The sequence below is a fragment of the Antennarius striatus genome, chromosome 2 (assembly GCF_040054535.1).
Source record: "Antennarius striatus isolate MH-2024 chromosome 2, ASM4005453v1, whole genome shotgun sequence".
In the NCBI taxonomy this organism is placed as follows: domain Eukaryota; kingdom Metazoa; phylum Chordata; class Actinopteri; order Lophiiformes; family Antennariidae; genus Antennarius; species Antennarius striatus.
This window is the reverse complement of record NC_090777.1, coordinates 27,222,501-27,250,003: the sequence shown is the minus strand read 5'-3', so window position 1 is coordinate 27,250,003 and position 27,503 is coordinate 27,222,501. Positions and strand designations below refer to the sequence as shown.

Here is a 27,503-nt window from a genome sequence, read left to right as displayed (position 1 = left end):
AAGACAAAACACGATATATAAGAGGAAAGGGATGCTAAAGGCTAAACAGTGTGTGAGATAAAGAAACAATAGCATGTGTAAAGTCAGAGTTATATGATAGAAAAGAAAACAGAACTGTGCTTTTACATCCAGAAATAAAGTGGATATGCTTATATTGGAAGGCGGATGTGTGACTCCAGGTGAAAGAAGCAAAAGGAAATGTGAAAAACTACCTATTACACTTGGTTTAGGAAATGGCTGGTCTCAGTGCTTTCTCTCTCTCTTTTGCTCACTTCATCTTACAAAGAAATGTTTCGGCCATAAAATACTATTTTCCCCTCATGAATTTTTCTCATTTCCGCAATCAGAAAATCACAGTTCCTCTTCATATTTTCCACTCATATGCAGCCCAGCCGTTGTGCTCCTTATTCACACTCTGCACACCCTCATTTGCCTTCACAGCGGTCAAAACATACACTTCATTTTGCACTGAGGGGTTGTTGGGGCATATCAGCTATCAGAGGGGACCAGCGTGTCTGCTGGTTTACACACCTGTAACAGTCGTGCCGGTGTGCGATAGCTGATATGCCCTCATGCTTTTTCTCCATGACCTGAGAGTTTATAAAAACACACATCAAAGATTGGAACACAAACACAATATTTTCCCTCTCTTCCTCACTATGAAAATACACACGGCCGTGCACATTAATGATAGTATAAAAAGTAAATCATTAGCTTTACACACACAACAGTTACAAAGCACATTTGTAAAAATAATAGACAAAGGTAAAAAGAATTAATGATTCACTTTAATCACTGATCGGATCTTGATGAACAAATTATTCAAATTGAAAACCTGTACTGATATACAGTACATTGTATGACTTGTTGAGAATTAAATGAAATAAGAACAGTCAATGGGAACCAAAATTTTCAGTCCATTCAGATCACACTGAAAATCAAAGTAAATAATTTACACCACATGCTGATACAAGGGCAACACATAATACGACTCAGTAGTGTGTGTGGCCCCTGTGTGCCTGTATGCACCCCTGCACAACATCTGAGCGGGTTCCTGATGATTCAGCAAATTATGTCTTGGAGGATATCTTCCCAGACTGGATGGGGCCTGTGGCGGTACCTGTCATCGTCAGATACACTGATTCACAATGTCCTGGAAGTGATCAGTTGGATTTAGGTCAGGGGAACGAGGGGCCATCGATGGAATTGGTGCCTTCATCGTTCAGGAAACGCCTGCACACACTGGTCACAAGAGGCCAAGCGTTGTCCTGCACTAGGAGGAACCCAGGGCACACTGCAACAGTTTAAGATGCGACCTGATTGAACTGCAGAGACTGCTTCTTGGTATCAGTCGTGACAAGGACACATGCAAACATAAAAACTATAAAAGAAGGATAAGAAGAACTTACTGTGTAGATTTGCCTCTGCATTGCACCTGTTGCCCCCTCATTTGCACCAAACTGAGTGAAATTGATTCCGTATATGCAATGATTGAGATCCCTGAAAGTTCAAGAGATGTGTGAGTGTATTCATTTAAAACAGATATAAAAAGGTAGACATGTAAAACACCCTACAAGACTGACAAACACGTTATGAAAATTTTTCATGATTTGAACACAAACATCGATCATATAAAGTGACATGCACATAAAAAGTGACATGTTCATGAGTGCACACACACATGTAGGAACTATTCTAAAGTCTACAACAGTAAATATTTGTCTATATGCGGGGGTAGCTTGTAGGTTTTGCCCAAAGTAAACACACCAGTGTGGATATGGAATAAAAATGTGGTGCTTTTTAGCAGCTGCTCGGTCACAGCCTGTTTGCATCGCTGCAAGGTTCTGTTCAGCGCTAATTTGTCACTGTCAGGTTTCTCACAATTTTTTTTTTATAATTACAAAAAAGTCTGATGTCCAGACTGTCACCTCAAAGGGTTTTGACTCTTTTTAAAGAGTTGTCTGTGAGAAAATATAGACTGAGTTTCTACGTGCAGTTATGTGTGTCTTATGGTGCGTGGGCTTTGTGGGTTCATGCCTGTTTACCAGTGAGAACATTGACTTATTTCTGTATGTGTGTGTGTGTGTGTGTGTGTCATATTTCTCTAGCTATGTAAGTTCGGTAAATGTCAAGAGGTCTTAGTGTGGAGGTAAATGCACTGACATTCTGGCTGGATAATACATGGTTTAACTCTGTAATTAGCTCCTCTGAAATGTGCAACACTGACAGTCGATTTATTATCCCGTGTGTGCGTTTCTGGGAGTTTCTATAGACTTGCCCCAATATATTTTTTAAAACACATACTCTTGTGTGTGTGTGTGTGTGTGTGTGTGTGTGTGTGCGTGTGTGTGTGTGTGTATGTGTGTGTGCGTATGTGTGTGTCATTCTCTATTTTTTGTCAGTTTACCACCTTTAAAGATCTGTTTCTTAGAAAGCGTGTTTTTGTGGGTGCTGCTGCTTGCAGCTCCGGCCTTGCATGCATTTGTGTGTGTTTTGCTGTTGAAAGATTTACACAGTATGCGTCTAACCTTCATTGGTCAAGTCTCGTCTTGTCACAAACCCGCCTGTGCCTTTCTGCTGCTGTGCACGCAGCTGCCCTGGCATTTTCCTGTGTGATGTAACATGTAAGCCTTATTTTAACAATGATATAAACTAGCGTTTGAACTGAGTGGGATGTTGAACATCATGCATAGGTAGGGTGTGATATACATTTTTTTGACTGGGTGTTAACAATGCTTCTTCTCATCTGTTGTCATCCATTTTTCCTTATCTGAAGGAAAATCAAGTCTCCGGTCATCCAGAAGCAGACGGAGATGAGGAAGGATGCCCTAACCGATGGACATCCACACTCTTTACCACAGGTTTGGATTTCTGTGTGTGTGTATGTGTGTGTGTATGTGTGTGTGTGTGTGTGTGTGTGTGTGTGTGTGTGTGTGTGTGTGTGTGTCTCCAAGTGTTTAATGGTTCATGCTCTCATATTGAGATTTTTGTCCTCATGCCGTAGTCGTTTTTCTCATTTTTCCTACTCACTTATTCTTAACTCTTAGTTAGCTTATTAGCAATGTCCATAATTTACCTTTTGGCCTATCTGCAGACAGGCATATCAAACAAAAGTTATATAGTGTCAGTAATACATTTATTGCAATGAGTACTAGAATACATTTTTATGATTGTATTTACATGCTGAGTCTGAATCTATTGCATGCATAACCTGTTAGTACCCCAAGTGTTCTGGTACTTTAAGGTAGTTGAGTGTTATTTCTCCATGAAGGTTAGCCGCAGTAAGACAAAGTAAGTACATGTGTGTGAATGAGAGGGACTCAAGTGGAAGAGTGAGGTTACAGGGAGAAGAGATCAAGAAGGTGGAGGATTTTAAGTACTTAGGGTCAACAGTCCAGAGCAATGGAGAGTGTGGAAAAGAGGTGAAGAAGCGTGTCCAGGCAGGATGGAACGGGTGGAGGAAAGTGTCAGGTGTGATGTGTGAGAGAAGAGTTTCAGCTAAAATGAAAGGAAAGGTGTACAAAACTGTGGTGAGACCAGCGATGTTGTTTGGTCTAGAGACAGTGTCACTGAGGAAAAGACAGGAGACAGAGCTGGAGGTAGCAGAGATGAAGATGCTGAGGTTCTCTCTGGGAGTGACCAGGATGGATAGGATCAGGAATGAGTACATCAGAGGGACAGCACATGTTAGAGGTTTTGGAGATGAAGTCAGAGAGGCCAGACTGAGATGGTTTGGACATGTCCAGAGGAGAGATAGTGAATATTTTGGTAGAAGGATGCTGAGTTTTGAACTGCCAGGCAGGAGGCCTAGAGGAAGACCAAAGAGGAGGTTTATGGATGTAGTGAAAGAGGACATGAAGGTAGTCGGTGTGAGAGAAGAGGATGCAGAAGACAGGGTTAGATGGAGGCGACCCCTGAAGGGAAAAGCCGAAAAAAGAGGGAGAAGAAGACTGCTGATGCATGTCACTCAAGGAAGACCAAAACTTATATGGATGAATATGGTTAGGTTTCCAACAAGTTAGGATAATACACCCTGCGTATGTCATCAACCAAGAAGTACATAGTTGAGCAGGTTTGTTTCGGAAAGTGAATTGGTCTCAAACTGTGAGAGCAACTCCAGAATGTTACTTGAATATCAAGGTTTTTTCTTATAAGGCTTTTGTGCAGTAGAACTTGCACAGAAGTCATGCTCTATGATGCCATTGTTTGTTTGGATTGATTAAGAAAGCTGGCAATCCCCAAAGACGTGATGTATAAAGTTTAACACAGCAGCTTCTGTGCCTACTTTGACAGTTTGAGCACACATCAAGCAGCTCTTGGTAAAGGATTAAATAACATAGCTAAAGAAATCTTTTACCTTCCCTGCTACATGGTGGTGATCTCAGCCTCTCTGAGTGTAAGGACCTTCCAGACCTCACGCTGTTTCCCCAATATGGAAACATTTTTGGATGATTTCTTCCTTGAGTTAGCTGCTAAATTTCACTTGCTTTTCTTTAAATCTTCTGGTTGGCCACAAAGTTTGTCAAAATGTCACAACCCTGTCAAATTGTCTTATTACCTTGCTGGATGATGTATTAGATTTTGTTAAAAAAGAAAAAAGAAAAAAAAAGGCCTGTCATATGTTATTATTTTCCCATTTACCTCTCCAAGAAATCCAAGAACCTTGAGCTTCTGTGTTTCAGTTTTATTTATTTATTTAAATCTAATGTAAATTGTGCATTGCTATCCAAAAAATAACACTATTTAAAAATGAAAATGACTAGTAACATTTCACACATTGCATTTTAATTGTAACTTTGTTAAGTAATAAGAATTTGGAGTTGAACATGACTTTCAGCAACAAATTAATGTTAATTTATTTTACTGAGAGATGATTTTGGACCTTGTTTTTTGGAGTTCTAATTCCTATATAAGTGTGCGGTTCAGCAAACTGTTAAATAACGCAGCGCACTTCGAGGCTAGACACAAACAAACAGCCTTCCCTCATCGCTCCCTCTCTTCGTCCGTCTAGGAGAGTTTATGTGGGACGGAGTGATAGCATCTCTCGGCTCCATCATCTCCATTGCACCACGCTGCACTTCACAAACACAGAGAAAACACACATCGGAAATCTTCACTTCAAGCCTTTGCACAGGCCTTTTAGATCTCTTTTATCTGTAATGGGGGCATCAGCGACACTCATGAAGGATCACAGTACTCTTTCAAAAATCTGGCAACAGTTAAATAAGATTCAAAAAGTTCTATTTTTGTTTTTTTCATTTCCATTCAATCCCAGCTCAGTCTCCTTACTTCACTGAAACCATACATGAAACCTCTGGCCATATGAAGATGTTTAACATTTTTTGAATAGTGAAAGGGTTGATGCTTCGCATTTGACAGAGACAGGGACAGATGTTTGCGTCTGTTTGGATCAGGCTATGTGGGTAAGTGGTTTGTGTGTGTGTGTGTGATTGTGTGAGGCTGAAATGTGCATTTTCTCACTCTCTGTTGCTTTGCTTTTGTGATTGTAATTCCTCCATCAAACCAGACCTGCTCCGTAATGATCCCTCTGAAGGGAATAAGGTGATGATTGGTCCTGCTCAGGCAATTATCATTCTGTTTTTCCCTACCTCTGTCTCTGCCCCTTCCTTTATGTTCTTAACAGTCAGCAGTATTCTCCTGTTACTACTAAAACTTACATAACAGATACGGACTGACACGGACAGACACACATACTGCACATACGCACACACACATACTGATGCAGCTCTCTGGTCTTCTGGTTTCACTCGGGGGAGCCGGCGGTGGCAGCCTCGTCTCAGCGGGGTGTGTCTGTGTGTGTGTGTGTCTGTGTGTGAGTGTGTGTGTCTGCGTGCATGTGTGCATTTCTGTCTGCTGGACAGGGTCAGACCAGTACTTGTTGATTCTGGTGCATCGAATTACTGACCGTCTGTCACGTTCAATTACAGCTTTGGATTGCTGACACACACAGGCTGCCTCTGTAGGTGTGTGTGCTGGTGTTTGTCGCTCCCCTCCTGCTGTGTCTCTCTGACGTGATGAGCCACAAGTATCCACTTGTGATTTGGCTGACTTGGCATTATTTTCATAAGGTTCGGGGATTATTCTTTGCTCTTCTGTTGCTGAATTAGTCTCTCAGTAGCCTTTTGAGCTTTCAAATAGTTTTTTGTTTTTTTTTCCATAGAGGAGTCCAGTTATTTGATATTCCCTAATAATTTTAACTGGCTTAATGCCACTTCTAGCAGCACAGAACATGTATGTGTGATAAAGCTGCCAATTCAGAACTCATTATATTCTTCTTATAATATTTATTAAGGGAAGGTAATACATTAATATACATCCTGTATGTTCCTGAGAAATTAATTTGAGAGTGAATTCAGTGTGACCTTTTGCCATCAAAAATACATTTTCCATGTGTGAGCCACAGCACTCTTTAACTCATGGACTTATTTTCTGAAGTACAAAAAATATATTCAGTATAAAGTATATACATAGAAAACTGTTAGACTTATCAAACCCATTAAACACATATATACTCATGTTGAGTTCCATATATCATCAATGATTGATTTTAAAAAGTTTAAAAAAAGTTTCCAATAATTATGCATTTATTGTTTCTGAAGTGAGACGCTAGTTCAAAAGATCAACCACCAAAATATTTCACATTGAAATATTCCACAATTTATTTGAGATTTATTTTATCTTTGTCTAGATAATTTTTTTGCAATCAGGTGACATCCCTTCTTGTAGCTCCACAAAGTGGCACATAACAAGTTTGTGCTTGCAGCTAGTGTAACTGACTCTGAAGCCTCTGCCCTCCTCTCACAAAAGTGTGAATGTGTGAACATGAAGGCAAGTCAACTTCAGTAGCTCTGAGAAAAACTCAAAAAAGAAAAGAAATAGAGAGACAACATTTGGGGGGGAGTATTATTTCTCTCCAGTGTTTACCTTCACAGCTCCATCACCCAGTGTGGTAAGGGCTCCTTTTCCTCTACCCGCCGCGAGTGTCAGAGGCCACAATCTACTCCACACTCCTGCACATCCATACAGATTTTAGCAAGAGTCAGAATAGTCACACACACTCTCTCGTTCACTCATCACTCATTTCTGTCCTGGATATGTCTTGTTTTCTCTGTCTTGTACGTGTCTCATAACAGTTTTGCTTAAAAGAGTCTAAAGCTAAGTTTTCATTCTATGCATTTATATACTTACTAAAATCCTTTCAACAAAACGGTCAACTAATACATATTTTTCCAAACATCTTTTTGCCAATAAATTTTAAAATTTTGAAATTAACTATACATTATTGTCCTACTGCACTTCCAACTCTCTCTCACTCATTCAACCCCCACCCGACCCTCACCGCCCAGCTTCCTCCTTTAGCTTCCCAGGATTCCATGTCGGAGACAGCAGAGCGAATAATTGAGTTGGAGCGGTCAGTGAAGGAGAGCATGAACACCTTTGCACAAAGGGAGGCTCTCTGGGTTCAAGAGGAGGGTGCCCGCATTCAGGCCCACAAACAGGTTTTGCTAATGTTTCACACACCGATGGAAGACTTGAGATATAGCATGCACTCAAACAAACACTCACACACACACTCACACACAGATAACATAGCCTACACCTCCATTCAGGAAGTGTGAGGAACATAAGTGCACCCCCATGTGGGTGAATGTGACTACAGGCAGTCCTTAAGCACATAATATACAGCTCTTAACAAACAAAAAACATTATTACTGATATGATAATTGTTTTTGCTTCCTGTATCATGTATTTAATTAATTCAGACTTTATTCTCATATGGTATGATTTTCTCCCTCTTGTCTTTCATGACTCGCAAAGAAACTTTCTTATTTTCTGTCTCCTTAAGTTTGCTGCTGTATTCTTGGAAATTCAAACACGTGGTTTACATACTTTGAGTTTAATTGCACGCTATCAGAATTCATTGACAAATCCATAGGCTTAAGGTTTGTAGCCTTGACAGAGTACAGGCTCCTTTTTTCACTCATATCTCCTGCTATCTATCCATCTGACTGCCAGCTGGTCAGTCTACATCTTTAAGTGGGTCCAAAAAAAAAAAGTGTATGTGAGCGTAGGTGTGTCTGTGGTGGGAAAGAAAAACAAGGCGAGGGAGTGTGTTTCCTCCTGGTGTGAGTGTGCATGTGAATGAGAATGACCTTGCATTACTGATGAGTGCCACAAGTAATATGAGAGCAATCTGTGGTTGAAAGAAGAATTAACATTTTTAGGCAAAGAGGTGGCTGTATCCTGACGCACTCTGAGATACAGTACGCTTCATATCACGCACACACACACACACACACACACACACACACACACACACACACACACACACACACACACACACACACACACACACACACACACACACACACACACACACACACACACACACACACACACACATTCAAGACTGAAGCTGATAGAGACAAAATTGGTTGACAGAGCAAAAAAATGAAAAATAAAATAGAAGGTCAAACTCAGTTGAGAAAACTTACCAAGAGCCAGTGCTAGCTGTGGCTGGATTCATGCTCTTTTTCTGCAATTTCTGCACTTTGCATGCTCGACAGACTCCCTTGGTTACTGTTTATTGAAGAATATTCTTATCCACTGAGAAATCCAAAAGAAAGTTATATTTACATCTGTGGAACATTTCGCAATAGTCAGATGATTCAGCTTTGACCTCAATTCACTCTCTATCTTTTACTATATGTAGAAAACAAATCAAGGAGATTCTTTCCTAACTTGTGATAGTCCAAAAGACCATAGTCCACTTTATCTCATTTCAATACACTCCTGACCCAACACAGAGAAAAAACTGCACCGGCATTCAGCCATACCAGTGACTGATCTTGACACGTAAGAAAATGCAATAAAAATGGAAAGATACTCATTTGGCGTGACGTTCACGCTACTCATTCATTGCTGCACCCTGCTCTGTGCTGTCAGCACACGGAACCTTGTGAGCCAACATGACGTCACCTCATAATTAGGAATCGAGCCAACATACCTTTGCTATACAGTCACGCGGTTGTCAGTCAGATGGTGTTTCTACCTCAAGGGGTAGAGTGTGTAGAGAGGGAAGTTAGGATAAGACAGCTAGAGAGGGACATCACCTGACCCTGGCACCGTTTCAGAATGCCCTGTTAGACTCACATTCTCACCTTTCCCCTCCCACTCTTTCCTTGATTTCCCCCCACCACCACCACTCTATCTTGGAGTAATCAGTCTCATGATGTGTAATGCCCTTAAAGTCTTCCAATCAGCCTGACCTGCTCAAATGGAGCATGGATAATGCCCCTGGGTCACTTTTATTCACACCCCCACTCTCAAAATTTCTCACTCCATCTCTGCTTATCTCGTCTCTCGTCTTTCTCCTGCCGTCATTTCTGCTGTCCATCCATCGTCCCAATCCTCATTCTTTCTCATCTGCCTTCTTAAATCACCTCAACCAATTACCTCCAATCTCTCTCTCCTGTTCTCTTCATTACTCTGACCGTCTCTCTCTCTCTCTCCCCACCCCTTTGCCGTTTGAACTAGGCCTTTGAACCAGCAATGCCGATGCAAATGGACAAGAGGGATTTGGCCCTTAGCTCTGAGCCCCCAATCAGCTTAGCAGCTAAAGGGGCTTTGGGCCAGTCTTAGTGAGCCTTAGCCTTGCTGGGAGGCTTTGCCTTGAAGTTGAGCTAAATTAGCACGCACAAGATCACCACTAAGCTGATTAGGTCTCTAATTTTGATAAAATGCATTGTATTCCTTATTAATGATGTGATTGTGAAGCGAGGGCTACCCTGGGTGGTGGACTAAATGGGGGGCTTAGGTGGTAGGCAGTCAGTACATGAGGGTTGATGGACATGTGGTTGGTGTAAATGGAGTTTTGTATGTGTGGCTGTCAAGATGAAAAAACTGGCTTTAGACTCTTTTAAGCCTGAATGAAATCAAACTTTCAGCGTTGTGTGATTTTTTAGCAGTTGGATGTCTTGTTGATATTGGGTGTATTAACTGCTGGTGACTACTGAGGTCAGTTGTGGTTGGCAGGAATCTAATATTTTATTTTAAACAATGCTTTGTTACATATCCAAGATGTTCGGCTTGAACGTTGTCACTTTCCCATCATTTTAAATTTCTGCCCACTCTTTTTGCTTTCACCCTTGTTTTCTCTCACTCCCATATGTGATATTCATGAACATCCAGTAAGCACATTATCTGACATCTGTGAAACACACCTAGAAAGCCGACAGAGATGGAGAGTGTCCTGAAAATGTGTGAACGATTTGGCCCCTTCATAAAAGAGGCCCATTCCTTTTTTCATGTTCAACCCCATGGAGTGCTTTCCCTTGTAACTTTTTTTTTTTTTACTTCTCCTTTATTTTCATTCTTTCTTTTTTTTAAACTTGAAATACAACACTTTAAAATTTATCAGGTTGTACAAATCTGCAGATAATCAGAATTGAGTTGCTGCATATATATTTCAGTGGTCTTCAATTTATATTATCTCAACAAGGCGACATAGTAATACATCCTATTGTAAAGTACTTGTTGTTAGACAATTAGGCTGTTCCCGTCTTAGGATAATGACTCCCTGAGGTCACATCCTGTATCTCAGACATCTCAAACCAGTTGGACATGCAGTCCTGCAAGATTGGAGGCCATGTGTGTGCAGGAGGAGGAGATGTACTTGAGAGGCTGAGCATTCCTCTCTCCTGCTCTGAAATAGAGCCACATTTGAGATTTAGAAAAAGTTAAGTGGAGCAAGGCGTGAGATTGTTTCAAGGATCAGTAGATACACAATACATCTAACCTTTAAACTATAGTAATTTCACATTCTTGTGATTACCTACCCTTAGCTTTCATTGTTGCCATCACTTCAACTCATTCTAGAATTCCAACATACATAACCTTCATAAATGCTTCCATATTATTGCATATGCAACCGTGTGTAGATGAATCTAAAATCGTTTTAGGTTACATGATTTACTCTTGATATGTAAAAACAGAGTGATGTAGGTTCAAACCTGTGTGTCTCTCCCCTTGAACAGATAGAGGAGCTGATGGGAGCTTTGGAGAAAACGCGACAGGAGCTGGATGACACCAAGGTGCATCTGTCCTCGACTCAGCAGTCCCTGCACGAGAGAGACCGGCATCTCAACAGTCTTCGCCAGGAGAGGCGCAAACAGCTGGAGGAGATTCTGGAAATGAAGTTAGTCCCGCTAAATAGCCATTCTAGGTTAATCAACTCAAAACATGTTTTCCATTTACAAATTTCAAGTCTATGCATTGATTTAGTTAATTAAGAGCATAGAGTGAAAGTGTATTTGGTGGTTATGACTGCATAATGCAGTTCATAATGGATGCATGATAATATATAAGACCAATGATGTCCTATTTACAGTGGTGTGAGTCGTGCAGGACTCCATCCATATTTTCACTGCCTTGCACGGCAGCTTCACTGCTGCAGCAGAAACCTGCGTTATTATAGTACATTAAGCAGGTTTATGTATTTTGCTTCTCACATGTGCATCTTTTCCTGAGTGTTATATAGACATCAATCCTGAGGTGTGTTTTGAACCAGGATCAGCCATTGTCTATGACTGCCTTGCGAAATGTTAAATTTATTGAGTGCAGGTGGTGCAGCTTTAGACTGCAGGTTAGGAAAATGTGTTTTTTTGTTGTTGTTTTTTTAATTTTTATTTCTATGTCTGTGTGTGACAGAGTTAGACAAGGAGGAGTGCAAATCAGTGGGTATGTATGAATGTGTGAGTGAGTTCAATGACCTGTCAGTGGAGCGGCTACATATGTGTTTGCTTTGAGGACCCTGATTGAAGGAGCATGGAACCTCATATCTGTTTGTCATGTGCTACAGAGAAATGCCTTTAATGTCAGCCACTCAGTGCAGTACAAAAAAGAAAAGCTGCTATGTATCTATTGAAAACACAACTTTTAAAACCCATTACGTCTCTCAATAAACTGATCACCCTACATGAATATGTGTGTATGTGCAGTGTGTGCTGGATACCAGAGACAAAAAGCACCCTTCCCCATGGATCACATACATATGCACACATACACAGAAACACACACACACACACACACACACACACACACACACACACACACACACACACACACACACACACACACACACACACAAGCGATACAAACCATCTTCTTGTCAGTTCTAATTTTCACCATCCAAACATTATTAGGGATGTTTATCAGAGGAAATGTGTTGCATATGATACAGACACAATCCATGCTTCCAGGTGTGTACTTGAAATCAGGAAAATGCTCATGGACCTGTCATGGGAATGATACTTTTTGTACTGCGCTGGCACATGTCTTAACCCACTATTGTATTACCATTAGAATAATGCCCAAAAAGTAGAATGTGGGTGTGGTTGTTGGAAGAGCAACAAAGTAGGTAGGATTCTTTGCCTTTGGATTTTTAGAAATAGACTGATTACAAGTATACACTAGTAAGAGCGAATAAAATGTGTGTGTGTGTGGTCTCTTGTGCATCAGATCCTCTGTGTCTTTGTGTATGAAGAGGTCAGACCCAGGAGTTCTGGGCCACTGAAGATGAGGATTAAAGGACTGTTGAATTGCAATGGGCGAAGCTTTGTGAGACTGACTTACACCTGAACAAGCCACAAAGACACGCACGTACAAGTCACACACATATAATCACTCATGTCTGCAGACACGCACATACTTACACAGGCTTTGGCTTTGTGCCGTAAAAGGGGCCGTATTCCCACAGCACAGCTCTGGTCTAAGTTATCACTGGCAATACTAAACAGGATAGATAAACGACAGAAAGAAAGGTAACGAGAAAGGGAGAGCTATGAGTGAAAGCACGACGGAAAGAGAGAATGAAGGGGAGGGGAAGATGAAATGAAGGGGCCAAGCAAACCGAAGTATTGCAAATCTTAAGATCATGAGAGAAGTTTGATTGCTCGCCAAGTTTCTGTGCTGTAAAATGGCATTTGTCAAGAAGACCAACTGAAGCAAACCATGTGAGTCATGTTGATAGTTAACTGGGGAGTTGCGTGCGTGTGTGTGTGTGTGTGTGTGTGTGTGTGTGTGTGTGTGTGTGTGTGTGTGTGTGTGTGTGTGTGTGTGTGTTTGCTTTTCAACACTATTAATGAAATAGACAGAAGGGGAAAAAATCATTTTCAATATCCTCTCAATGGACACTGGGTTTCCTCGCTTACGTTGTGCATGTGGGTGAGTGACAGTGACACAGAGACAGAGAGAGAGAGAAAGAGAGTATAAGGAGCAATGCAGGTCTGCTCTATCACCCCACACCAGATAGAGTTTCCACCATACTATACTGTACGCACACATACTTACACACACGCACATAAGCACACATACACACACACACACACACACACACACACACACACACTGACACACACACAGCTGGCCTCCAGAGGAGCTAGTCATGAAACTAGGGACTAGGGTCATAGGGTGGAGGTACAGATCAGAGAAATTATGTGTTTGCACAGTTTGAATTGTTGATCACTGAAATGCTTCCATACATCGATTCAAATACAACTGCAGGGTATGTCTTAATCTGGCCCTGATGGAGATGTTAGGAAAGTAGCTGATATTATCTTTGTTTTCATTTTAAATGAGAATGATGCGAGGGAAACTTTGTAGCACATAAACTGATGAAGAGTGGACAAAGTGGATATTTTTATCAGTAGAGGAAGGGCGAGTTGACCAGAAAATTCTGCAAATGTAAGAAAGAAGTCATAGCAGAAAGCTGTAGAGTTTTCAAGATTTTAAGTTATGGCAAATGAAGGGAGTCATTGACGGAGAATCAGATGGATGGACGGGAGGAGAAAAGTGATGGAAAAACGGGGAAAAGATTTAGTAGCGCCGTGAGGGATGGGTGGGTTCGTAGTCTGGTTAGCACAGGAGAAGTGAAGAGAGGGAGGAGAATTATGAAAATAGAGTGACTGAACATAACATTCAATCTGTCAGCAAACACCAGGACTACATCAGGCAATACAAACCATCCAGCTGACTTCACTACAATTTAATCAAAAGCTAATTTTTACTTCATCTTCTTAGATTTTTCTACTTTTGAAATGTACAAGACAACATTTTTTACAAACAAGAGACAGGTTTTGTTCGCCCATTCCGAATATATTTGACAACAGCGCTTGTTGCTGAATTATGGGCCTGTGCTTAAAATTTGTAGACTTCCTGGATAGAAGTGTGTATTTTGCCTTATCTGCAAATTAATTCTTAAATACTGTACTATCCTTCATGTGGAAATGCAATAACTCCTAACCCCAAATTCGGTTCTGTCTCTGATGTGTTTCTTTGTCCATTTGTGGGCTAGTTACAATAATACATGGCATAATGAAGCTTAGAGTAGTAGCGACATTATGACTTTCAAATCCCCAATGTAGACATCCTGTCTGCACAGTGCCATTGCCATGGTTACTCTGACTAAACACGCTGAGAGACCAGCTGTACTTTAAGGTCATGTCCCTTCTAACTGATCTCTCCAAGGGGTCTGGACACATACACACCTTCACAAAATTAGAAACTGATACTCACACATGTACACAAACTGACTGATACTTAGAAACTCATGTTTTTAACCAAGTGAGCTGTACTTTATTCTTACATTTTGAAATAAAATTGACATACTAGAGAAAAAAAGCCAAATATTCTATAAGGAAATATAAAATTAGCAGATGCACACGTGTACAGTATGCACATTCACTCAGCCACAAGGAGACACGCATAGTGTTACACCATTGTTGTGATAAGTAATGATGAGACATGGAAGGTGGGGTGGCGTGTGAATAGGATTCTCTGTGTTGCAGTGATGAGGAGGGAAGTAACCACACTTCACCATCCACTCTCTGTGAGCCAATTTGTGTGTCACCTCGTGGGAACTTTGGGCCATTCATCATGTCTGTCTGTGCTTCCGTGCCCTTTGACACTCTTGTTTACCTACGACATGTGTGTCAGCCTTCGGACCTGTAGGTGTGTTATTATGAGTTATGTGTTAAGTTTCGTTCCGCCCTAGACCTCCTCCTCTTCCTTTGAGGTTTTTGTCAATGGAGGGTTTCATCACATGGAAATGTTTTCAAACTGGGATTCAGGTGCCCCTAGAGGCACGTAAGTTTTACAGAGGGGTCCCCATCAAAAAGGAGTATAAATTGTGTTACTTAAATTGCAATAATAAGTAACAAAATCATTGAATACATGACCACTCTGGACATGGGTTTCATGCACTTTCTCAAATGTGGACTTAATCTTATTCATGAGTCCTGATTTTGTTGTTTTATTTGGACCAGAACAACTGTTCTAAGTCTGTATCGGTGCCGTAATCGAAAGGACCTACCTGGCTCCCATACAGTACGCTCCAGTTGAAACTTACTGAGCTTTTTAAGGTTATGAATTGAATATTTATTCAGATAATGCAACTAAATAAGACTCAAACTGATTAAGATCTGTTAAGTTCATTAAATTAAGATTAATTTAATCTTTAATGTTAATCTTTAATTAAGTTATTTAAATAAATATAATTTTCTTACTCATTCTTTTATAAAAGTCTTGTTTTCTTGGTGTCTTGGTCTGAACTTGTGAACTTATCAGGTCTTGAGCTGACATCTCTCTATGTTTTGCTGTTAAAGAATGGTCGCTTTTTTTAATCAGAACTTTTTCAAAATTTTTTGGTGTTTCTACACACATGGTGTTTCTGACCAATAGATGGACCTATCACAAAAATATTAGTTGAACCAATACACATGTGGGACTCAATGTAATGGTTTATGGTGTGGTAACTGCATGAATCATAGGGCAAATGTATAAACACATGCACTGAAGGCTAGAATGGAGGAATAAAGGCGATATTGAACTGTGACACACATTGACAGGTGGGGAACATTTGGGGAATTGGAAGGAGAACCTTGTTTAGAAGAGAAGGAAATCAAAATCAAAAAGTCTTGCCTCAAATTGAACATAGCACCAATTCGGCCTTTCACTAGTGTTTGTCATACCAGGGTAAAATCTTTCTTGGATGTTTGCTTTTTTCATAACTCTTTTTACCCTGTCCTCCTTGGAGTCCCCTGAGTATTAAATGTTGTTCCTCACCGTCTTCACTGTTTCTCTCTTCTATCTCGGGACGGCTGGAAGTAGGCCTGGAATTTATCACACATACCTAATAATTACTATCACAGGAAATGGTCTTGAGGAAGTAGGCGCACTAGCACTGCTAATTAGTGTCAGTCTCAAACACACACATGCACAAACCTACACATAAACAGACACAACTAATTAGTGTCATTTGGCTGGTGCTAGTCACAGGAAAGCCCGGTCTGATTGGCCTTAGGGAGAATAACACCCCCAGGTTTACGTGGTTCTATAAATCTCAGGACTAATTGATTGGGATTGTGTGTGTATGTATGTGTGTGCGTGCGTGTGCACGTTTGTGTGTGTGTGTGTACGAGTGGACAATTGATTGGGTGGACCCTGGAGCCGTAAAGAGGTGACCAGTGATGGCCTCCTGAACAACAGTCATGCCCTCAGGGTCACCAAAGGAATGAGGAGAAGGAATGGGAGGTCCAGAAAGAAGGTGTTTTCAATATACGGTAAATAGTATGAATATGTATTCTGGCAAATTGGGATTTGGATACACACACAGATAGATTTTGATATTCAAATACGTAGACTGTTTTTTATTATGTTGAAAGTCTGTTTGCATGAAATGGAAGAACACTCACTGAGGTAGTTTATTTGTATGACACTCTACTGCCCAGCCCATGAACAGATTTAAGGCATGAATACTAGAGAAAAATCCAGTAATAAATTGTTTTTTGCAGAGAATTAATCTCTTGGCATCCTTCCTGTTAGCTACTGTATATTTTTCTATTTGTAGTGAAAGCAGGGTTATGTATAGCTTCTCGACAAAAGTCGACCTTGTTTGTGAATGTGGTCTGGTATCTCTCCAGTCGTTGTTGGCTCATCACAATGTCCTGTACATTGCTCTCCCTGCACATTTCCCTTTATGTAGTAATAATCATAGAGTGCACATTGTCCCTTTTAAAGTTTGTCCTAGATAGGACAGTGGCATTTTGTCAGCACTATTTCCAACAGAAAGATTAGAAGTGCTCTGTAGCAAGAAGTAGCTGTGAATGCCTCAATTTTAAGTCACAACCTAAAGACACAAGTGGGGGAAACCAGGAGGGACCTCTGTCGTAATTATTGTTCTTTGTAGTAGCATCATACTTTACTGAGATAAGGCATATTCATGTTTGAATTGTTTTATGTAAGCTGGACAAATATAAATACACTGTTGTGTCACTGGTCTGTTTCCAGAGGAACTGTAGTTCCCATAGTCTGTAACTCAATAGCCCCATTTCCACCAACATTTCCATGAAATTATATTGCCAGGAATTTGTTTACCTGGATAAAAGACGTCCTGGTAATCTGTATGGTTTGTATTTTGACCACACCACAATGTTCTGGAAAATCTATTTAAACCAGGCTGATGACGTGTGGTGTGCCTTTTGTTTTACTACATTTAAATAAAATCATGCTATTTGCACTGAAAAGAACAGGTGTCCTTAGCAAAGACCATTGCTAACATCTGGAGAGGCAGATTTTACAAGCTGCTGAGGAGATGGACCGTGAGATGGATTAGATCTGTTTGCCCCATTAGCCACAAAGAAGAAGACTACAATTAAACTTAAGATAATCCTAACAAAAATCATTGTAGATATTAACTATGGACTTGCTAAATGTATTTTGGCACCTTTGTGTGTTTTAGATGTAGGAGTACGACCAGTCGCCTTATGTGTCCCCCTCAATCTGGAAACACGGTAGAGGAACGGACTGGTGTGAAGCCATAGTTCCACACCCTCGAAGTACAGAGCGCTGAAAAAATGTTTCACCAATCATTGTTTTTCTGAACACAATCCCACTTCTCAAGAATTAAGGGTAATTTGAAAAGACCTATTCCCTCACTGGGTATTTCTTTCAGGGAAAGTTTGGGGTTGAGGGAAAGTTTTTTCCCCAGGTAAGTTTGGTGGAAATATGCCAAGGTTTTTCAAAATCCTGGGTATATATTAAAGTTCCTGTGGTGGAAAAGGAGCTCATTAGTGCAGGGTGATGTACACACTTTCGGGCCTAAGGCAGCGCTATGAATGGCACCTGCATCAGTCACAACAACCTACACAACCAAAACATACAAATGTTCAAGTTTATGAGTTAGACATGGCAACACCCAAGGACTGTTTTCCATGCTTTATCCTGGGATGACATGATATTAAGCCTGCCCCAGCCGTTGGGAGCATTGTACACCAATTTCACCCCTGTTGGAAAACCCCTGAGTCATTTCAGTGATGATCAAAGGCAACTACATGATCTTTCAGTATTTTTACTGATTTTATAAGGCTGTCACAGGCTTGATGAGGATGGACGGAAAAGTGAGAGTGGTAAATAGCTGGAACACTGACTGTGCCCTGGCTACAGTTGGCCAGCTTGTCACCAAATGGCAAATCATGGGCTAAATCTGGACCACAAGTGGTTTCTATGAAGACCACAAATTTTTTATGACATAATGGAAAAAAAGTGTATTGCCATTAAATTGATTTTTAAAAGACACAATAAGGTCAGATTAGTAGTGCTACCTGGGTTTTACAAAGACACACAATATGCATGAAAATTGGCATTATCAAAAAAGAGAAAGGTTGACGGGAAATCTAAGCCTTCCAAGATGACTGGTTGGGAAAGTAATCATTTATTCTGTGACAATCTCTATGAGACCAATGTGCCTAACTTGCAGGGACTCTGGACTCTGTTGTGGTTGTCAAAAGTGGAAATATTAATATACTTGGAAGAAACTTGCCCATTAAAGTCCAAGGTAAGGAGGTGGAAAAATAAATGAGCTCAAAGCCCAGTATTAACTGATCTACATCTACATCCTCTTTCATTCCCTTACAGCAAAACAGAAAGCATGAAAATCTTGGCTGAGAATACCATAAATTTAGGGAAACATAATAAGCACTTTTCAAAAGAGGAAATAATAATGGAATGTGTAAATGCTATGACCGAAACACTTTGATATGCAACGGTATAGAAAACACTAATCAATACATTACCACTAAAAGGCCACAATTCAAAATTAAAAGACTAAAGACTATTCTGTGTGTGCTTTGGTCACAACTCTACAGAGCTTCAAGAGGAAGTTTGCCATTTTCTTAGTTGATCTCCAAGGGGACATTCATATTTTTTATTTAAAGTAAGTGTTCCTTTTCAATTTGAATTAATTTAAAAACTGAACGGGAAGTATTTTTGGCAGCTTCTAATTTGATATTGTTGCTTATTGTTTTTATTGTTTTCTCGTCCTGGTTAGCTAAATGTTAGCGGCTTAGGCTACATTTGGAGTTGCACAGTAAGAGGCAGTGTCACTGTTGCTATTTATTTAGCTTGTTGCTAAGCAAACAGTGGTGGCATGTAAAATTTCATTAAAGTATCAGGTTTCTTGGTGTCTTGAGGTATTTTGAAAAATGAGTAATCTTTTGTATCCCTCGTCTACTTAACGTGGTTTTTTTTTTGTCCCACTTGGAAGAAGTAGCTACATGAAGAGGGGATCCCAGTACAATAGAGAATGTTTGAATGCATTGTAACCTTGTTTCTCTGAGCAAAGAGACTAGCCCTCTAGTGCAAGGCCCCTTCAGGACCAGTTCCAATCAATGTTTACTCAGTGAAATCAAGCAGACCTGGGCCTGGACCTGGACCTGTCCCACAGGGTGATTCCCTGTACATATGGAATATATAACAAGGTTGAGAAAGTCTCTTTACTCAGAAACCAAGGTTACAATTATACCTGGATACACTGATATCAGCAATGACCGCACACAAAGCCTGAAGGCCCAGTGCCCCCTGAATGCAATACACCCACAGACATTGCTGTTCAACTCCATTGCCTACCAATTACAACCAATCACAGATAAAATGTAAGGATGATGTAGAACACATCAAAAGCTGGCCACTCCAAAGAGGTACTTTTAAGTATTTTATGGAAAGTCTGTTATTTAGCTGGTTCCTAAATTTCCCACTTTGGGATGGATAGATAGATAGATAGATAGATAGATAGATAGATAGATAGATAAATAAATAAATAAATAAATAAATAAATAAATAAATAAAGTCAGTCTGTCTGTCTGTCTGTCTGTCTGTCTGTCTGTCTGTCTGTCTGTCTGTCTGTCTGTCTATCTATCTATCTATCTATCTATCTATCTATCTATCTATCTATCTATCTGCGTAGTCAGACATATAATATATAAAAAGGATTACATGTCTTAAGGATAATTCAGGTTAACTGAACTACGATTAAAAACACACCAAAAGTGATGCATTTGCCAAAGCTTATTGTTAATTTGTTGGTTAAATTTGCCATCAGGCATTTCAATAATTATGTCCAATTGTATTCAAGCATGACTGTCATCATTACTATTGTATAAGATGAAACAGATCATATGGTTAAAGAAACCTGATACTACCATAGTGAATTCCTGTGTTTTTAATTATCTAAATCTGAAGCAGGCTTTTGCTTGCAGTAATATTATGTGGTTATTGGCTCATGACATTGAGGTTATTCAAGAAATATTAAATTCACCTCAGCTTTTCTCATGCCTTGCAGGTGATAGTTCAAATAATTCTAAATAATTTCAAAAGACTCAACACACGTTCCTTAAACATAAAGGCATCAGGTATGACAAATGAGACTGAGAAGAGTAGGTGAGATAAGGACAGGAGAGAAGAAGGGGGTTAGAAAGGCCACAGCACGTAACAGTCTAGATAGACCTGTCAGATACCAAATATGTCCAAAGCCCAACTTATGCCATGCAGACATACTAAATATCCTCTGGCAGCACACAATAAAATTTCACACACTTCAGGCTTGCTGCTGGAAAAAAATCCTAGTGGAAACACAAACTTTGTGCCATGGTGAGATATTTTAAAAAGGAAAGGAATTACTTTATATGTGGCTGTATGCAATATGTTTTTTTGGAGTACTGTGTTGTAAAAAAAATCCATTAAATCACTGGATTAGTGCAATGCCCTTATGGTTTACCATTATGGGCACAGGCATACCCACACAAGTGAGTCAATGAAGATTACTGGTCTATATTCACACATTGTGAACACTTCTAAGCCACTATGTTTGGCACACACCTGGTTTGCGGTTCCTATTTTTCCGGTATAGAGTTTCTGGCTGTATCTTTATCTGGTAAACCATGTATCATCTTCATCTGCCTACATATTTGTTTGTCACATTTTATGGGTCAGTTTTTAATGAAAGGCAGAACACAGCTATCTCTCTGTGTTCCTGTTATTTTGATTCAGTCATTGTCACCTTCCTTCTAAAGTAAAACACATCTTTACATGAAATCCTCAGTAAAGTTTTCGTCTTACTGACTGTTTGTTGATTGACCAGGGTTTTACCGAGCTTATCTCTCAGTCTTGCTGATGGTACCCAGGAGGTTTTAATCGAGAACAATAACAGAATGGACCACTTCCCAGCAATGGACTCCTTTATAATACTGCACACTCATCAGCGTACACCACAGCAGCCCCTGGCACTTCTAGATTGTGTGTTCGTGTGTCTGATCTGGTTAATTCAGGGATGAAGACCCAAACTGTAATTATCATTATGTACTTCTCGGCAATGACAGGAAACAGCCCAAGCAAGTTTTGATGAGTGTCTATCCTCATTGATTCACATTGAATGTGTTTGTGTGCAAATGAAAACATGTGCATACATGGCCTTGTCTTTGTGCATGTTTGTGTTAGTGTGTACATGCGTGCACGCAATCATACATGTTGAGGTCAAATACCCCTTATATGATGTGGACAGCACTCCATCTGTGTTAAATGGAGACATTTTGGAAATATGACTGTCATCACAGGGCCAAGGGTATCCACAGTTGAGGACTGGACGTGAGAAGTCAGGATAACAATTGAAAGGAGAGAAGGATTGAATAATTTAAAAGTAGAAGTTTGAAATTGAAAAGAAAAATTAAATTTGGATAAATAAGCATCAGGAAAGTTAAAATTATAACCAGAATTTGAAATATCTGAAAAATTTGTTTTACTTGTTGGTGGAGACATATAAGAATTATAATACACAATCACCGAGGATGACTTTAACAATTCTGAATTAAAAGTTCAGTCTCGTTTTTTATATCAGATTTGATGCGAAGAAGAAAAGGATAGAGAGAGAGTGGCGGGGGGGGGGGGATCATACAATCTTGAACCCAAAAGTTTATTTGGAGCAAGAGTCACATGTATTCAAGATGGCAACCGCAGTTTAATCTGTGTATTCCTTCATCTTCAAAGCCAGCATCAATAAGACTGAAAAGGCCTTCATGTGGGCGTGCTGGCTGCGTAGAAGCAGTACTGGTCACCACTAAATAAACAACACAGGAATCCTGCAGAGACTAGAAGGGCTAGAGGGTACGTGAGCAAAGACAATGACATGACTTTCAGTTTGGAGATGAAACACAGACACAGTGTGTGTATGCATGATTGAAAATGTGGCCATTCATGAATGTATTGATATGAGCGTGTGTGTGTACGGCTGGTGTAATTTAGAGTAAGTCAAGATCAGAGAACTGAGGAACATGTTGTGTCAATTTAATGTGTAATTTTAACTAAAATATTCTAAACATAAATAAGATGGCATGTGTTTACTCAAACATTACTTTAACCAAAACCTGAATTTTTACCTCCACCAAAGGTTTTCTTCAGCATCTGTTTGTTGGTTTGTTCCTTTGTCTGTCTTTTAGCAGGAATACAGAAAACTACCTCAGATTTTTAAGAAACTGGGTGGGAGACCTTGCCATATGGAAATAAAAAATCCATAAAGTGGATTGAGTTAAATGGTCTATGCTTTTCCTATAACTTCATGTGACATTGCAAGAGACTATCTATATCACGTGTTTTGTTATGTGGCCTTGACAGAGATAAACTGTCCCTTTTAAAATGCATCTACTTAGGCTACAACATCATGGTATAGACTTCTAATTCCAGATGTCCAACTGAAATGCACAAATTGCATGCTGTACCTACAAGAAAAGAATTAAACTTTGCAGCCATATCCTTTCTGATAACTGATATCCTTGGAATTAAATGTCTACAAATCTGTTAATCTGCCACTAATATTCTAAATCATACTTTTATGAGGCGAAAACGGGGAGTTTCACCTGATTACAGTATTTTATTTTGTCTCTTTTACCAGATATTCAAATAAAATGATGAAAAGTGACAAATTCCAAAAATAGTAGCTCTTATTAAACCATTAATGTGTTAAGATTCACATAATTTTTATATTTAACTATTACTTATTAATTTTTCTTTGTTTTTTACCTTTCTTTGGTCTTTCCCTCTCTCTCTCAGACACACACACACACACACACACACATACACACACACGCACACTCGCACACATTAACAATATAATGTATATACACTCACAGCAACATGTATAGATGTACATACCATGTACCGATGACATACCGTTGGTCCATTCAAGCCACAGGTCTCTGGGTGCAGCATTTACTAAAATCAAATGTGTGTGTTTGGCCTTGGGTTACACACTCGATTGAATTAGAGGAATGGTGCACACTTGCACACAAGCTCACTTGTACACAGACTTACACACAGAAACACACACACACACATGCACACACACACACACGCACGCACACGCGCACAAGAACACTGATCTCTATTAAGTTAAAAAAAAAGGAGAGTTGAGTGTCCTCTTCCATTGCGAGGGCTTTTATGTGATAAGATCGGCTTGGGTGCTCTCATATGCAGGATTCCTGAGCACATCAAACAACAGTAAACCACATCACACAGGCAGGAAGACCCCAGCTCCATTAGCCAGCCCATAAAGAACATGTGTATATGTAACAAGAGAGCTACCCTAGCCACTACAAAAGGTTTACACATATAGGACAAACATGCAAAGGTATGCAGTTTGTCCTCATTCTAATAGTTTGATGTGCATTTTTGTGGGACACACATTTTTTCTTGCACACATAAACATTGCTTCATGTGTGTAAAGTCTTACTAGATGACAAGGACTGTGCCATTGTCATAGTTCTTGCATCATTCAGAAATCCACATGCGTTACGAGTAAGTGCATATCCACACATTTACATCAAATGCTCATACTGTGTGTCTGGTTTAATCATGCCAATTTTAACATATTCTGAATTTTATTCTTTATCATAACTCTCTAAATTAATCTGCTTTTTGAAAAGTTTCTCATGGGTTCAACTGTAGTAATGGCTCGGTGAATTGAAGAAGAAGAAAAAAACAGGAATACAGAAACCAGTTTCCTGGTCAGATGGTAATTATTAGCCTTATTAGTACACAACTGGTCCAGACATACACCCAGCACACATACAGCATATCTACAAGTGCAACACTGCTCCATCTCTCCATTCCTCCTGTGCTTTTTTTCCAGAAAGAAATGTCTGTGTTATGAGGTGTTGAGTGACAAAAGGCCAAAGAGACACTTAAATACAGCAAGAGAGAGACAGAAAGACAAGAAGGGAAAAGGAGAGGGGTTTGGGGGGCAGAGGGAAAAAGAAGTTGACCCAGATTGGGTTTACCCATTTTTCTTACATTGATTTGAAACAGATCTTCACCATGTCTGCAATCCAAGCCACAAGACAGTGAGATATCACCCTCTGTTCAGGTTCCAGAAGATATGATTCAAACGGAATGTCCATCACTCACAATGACTGACCTTACTCTGCCATGAGACAGTGCCGTAATCATCTACCAGGCTAAAGTGAATTAACCATGATGACAAAGCTATACATTATGCGTGCGCGCACACACACACACACGCACGCACGCACACACACACAGACACACACACACACGCACACACACACACACACACACACACACACACACTCATATATTCTAAGCTGTATGAAATAAAAGCACAGTTAGGAAAGGAAGTCGTTGATATGGATTGAGACAAATTTATCTGAATGAAAGAATGACAGAGACACGTGGACACTTTGTCAAGTGTTCCAATACAGCAGGGGTGTCCAAACGTTTTACCACATTTGATCATGTGAACAGTCCCTGATGTTAATATTTTAAATAATCAGAGATTAATAGAGAAGTTATTGGTATAATAATATTTAATATTTTAATTTATTCAACAAAAAATGAACTTACCAAATGTACCCATTCAGAAGAACACATCACAGCACACAAGTTATCTGAAATTCCAACAAAAATATACAGAAACTCTGTGATATACAACTCTGTGTGTTTACTGACATGTTGATCTGATAACAAAATGACAGATAAGTCCCAGACACTAATATTAAGAGTAAAACTGAGTTCTGTATCTCAGTATGTATGATACGTCTAGTTGGAGAGCAGTGGTAGACATGTCTACAATGTCACATAGGTGAGAGTCACTTGATCTTGACCCAAAAGGGTTCTTGTTCGAGTTCATAACAGACAAGTCTGCTCTCTCATATGTATGAACCTAACATCTCACATCTCTGGAAACTTGTCCTTATCCAGCTGGCGATAAAAACACACAAGAGAGACCTGCAGGTGTTGCAGGCGCCACACTGAAGCTCCGTCCGATGCTATGCGATGACAGCTGCACACCCTTAATTCCAAACATGATCTCCCGCAGAATTCTGCGAATTCAGTGAATTCATATCCCTTGTTTAGTCAACCAAAAAAGTCAAGTGTGCCATCTATTTGATGTTAGACAGTCCTTGTGTCAATTGTCTCTTTTCAATCAAAAACTTTCCCCCAAGGCGCTCAAGTAAGATTACCGGTGTCACACAGCATGGGCTGTGATTGGTCTATCTTTCTGTCTTCTTCTTCCTTGAGGGTTTATGACAGTTAACAGACATCTGTGACATGACACTCTATGAGCTAGGCAAAGAAACTGCCTGTCGTATTTGACCCAACTCCTGTTGGTGGGCCAAATATTGCACTACACTTTATATTAATTTATAAATTTAGGTTGTCTCCATTGTAGCTGTTTTTATGCCAGTCAATGTGCTCCACACCAACGCTACCGTTTAATCCTGCCGATGAAATATGCCAAAAGTGTTCTTTTGCCACACGTCACACGGGATGGAGGCACATGGTGAGCATGGCATGTGGCCGCACAATCCATTACATGTGGGGAAGGGGGAGGAAGACACTGGCAAATGAAAAGGGAGAAACCAAGGGTGTTCTGGGGGAGTTATGCTCTATGGCAGGCTTTAATTGCTTGTGGATCTTCTTGTGTGTTTGGCTTTGTTTGAGCATGCCCAAATAGCGAGTCATAGGGAGCTTCTGCCAGAGCTAATACACACAAAAACACATTGCTGGACCATAGAGAAGGCTGTTCTGGAATTTAAAACTTTGGTAATAGGACACTTAATGCAAACACAATGTAGTAAAACAATTGTGGCACATTGTTTAGATCCTCCTCCTGGCATAATATATGTGTCAGACACAGAGCGCCTCGGTTTCCGGGCATTAGTGTCCTAACATGTCACTTTGGGAGATAAACGATAAACACATTTGCACACGTATGGACAGAGACATTGGAAAAAATTATGAACATGCAGGATGTATTAAAACTAAATGCAATCACGAAAATATAAGCGGAGACAAACCCAAAAGTGTATGTGCTCACGCTAGACTGCAGACATCTTAACATGTCAGTCACAGTGTTTGTGTTTTTCTTTTTTCTTGTTTTTTTGTGGTATTGTTTCCGCTAAACTTCCAAGCAGCTTTTTGGTATGTCTGATGGCATGACTGCAGATGAAAGAGCAGTAAACACTACTGTCTGCTTGCTAACTCATATTGCTTGAATATTTTCCACCTCCTTTTACAGCTGTCTGTGTAAGACAAAAGACTTTCATGTCAAAATGCTTATACCCTTGTCTGAACCCTTTGATTGAGTTTTCAATCTTGTGTGGTTCCGTCCATTCCATGCACAAAAATGAGAGTTGTTTGTGAATGCACACCATGACATTCCATGGCGAAGTTGTAAAATGAAAACATGTGTACCTATAGTACCACTTGGAAACAGTTTCCCATTTTAGTGAATGGGAATACGGAAACGGGAGCTTAGTGGAATTTGGCAGGATGAATATTTGTAGTGTTACGTCAAATTCAGGATTTTTCATTATCATCATTTTCAAATTAACTAATATTTCTGGCATACGGTGTATTAGAAATAATCTTTAGAGTGATATTTCCCAAAATAGCAAAACTCTGACTTAGAGTATGATTGGACCAAAGTGCCATGGCAAGCTATTTGCTACAATCAACAGCTCTAAGTAGAAAGTCTCTATTGTCTCTGTCTGTTACCAGAAGAGTGTCTAACCTGGGCACCCAAAGCTAAACATAAGAAGCTTCTGAACTATGTAAATTAGTGGTCATGGCTCAAAAAG

The 27,503-nt window shown here is 39.9% G+C and overlaps 1 protein-coding gene and 1 long non-coding RNA gene across 3 annotated transcripts in view; one reads left to right on the top strand and one right to left on the bottom strand.

The window, feature by feature from the left end:
• Positions 1-27,503, top strand: part of LOC137587556 (ERC protein 2-like) — a 149,359-nt gene that overhangs the window by 65,241 nt on the left and 56,615 nt on the right. Inside the window, exons 13-15 of one of the 2 annotated variants that reach the window (XM_068304062.1) lie at positions 2,777-2,861; positions 11,058-11,218; positions 11,731-11,760. In XM_068304062.1, coding sequence (XP_068160163.1) covers positions 2,777-2,861; positions 11,058-11,218; positions 11,731-11,760 — 276 coding nt within the window. The remainder of the gene's footprint in view (positions 1-2,776; positions 2,862-11,057; positions 11,219-11,730; positions 11,761-27,503) is intronic. The other variant, XM_068304054.1, reaches the window with a different exon arrangement.
• On the bottom strand, positions 806-9,140 carry LOC137587570 (uncharacterized). Its single transcript, XR_011033941.1, has 4 exons — positions 9,029-9,140; positions 8,517-8,628; positions 1,410-1,500; positions 806-1,294 (listed from the first exon to the last, which is right to left on the bottom strand). It is a non-coding gene; the product is annotated as an uncharacterized lncRNA (long non-coding RNA).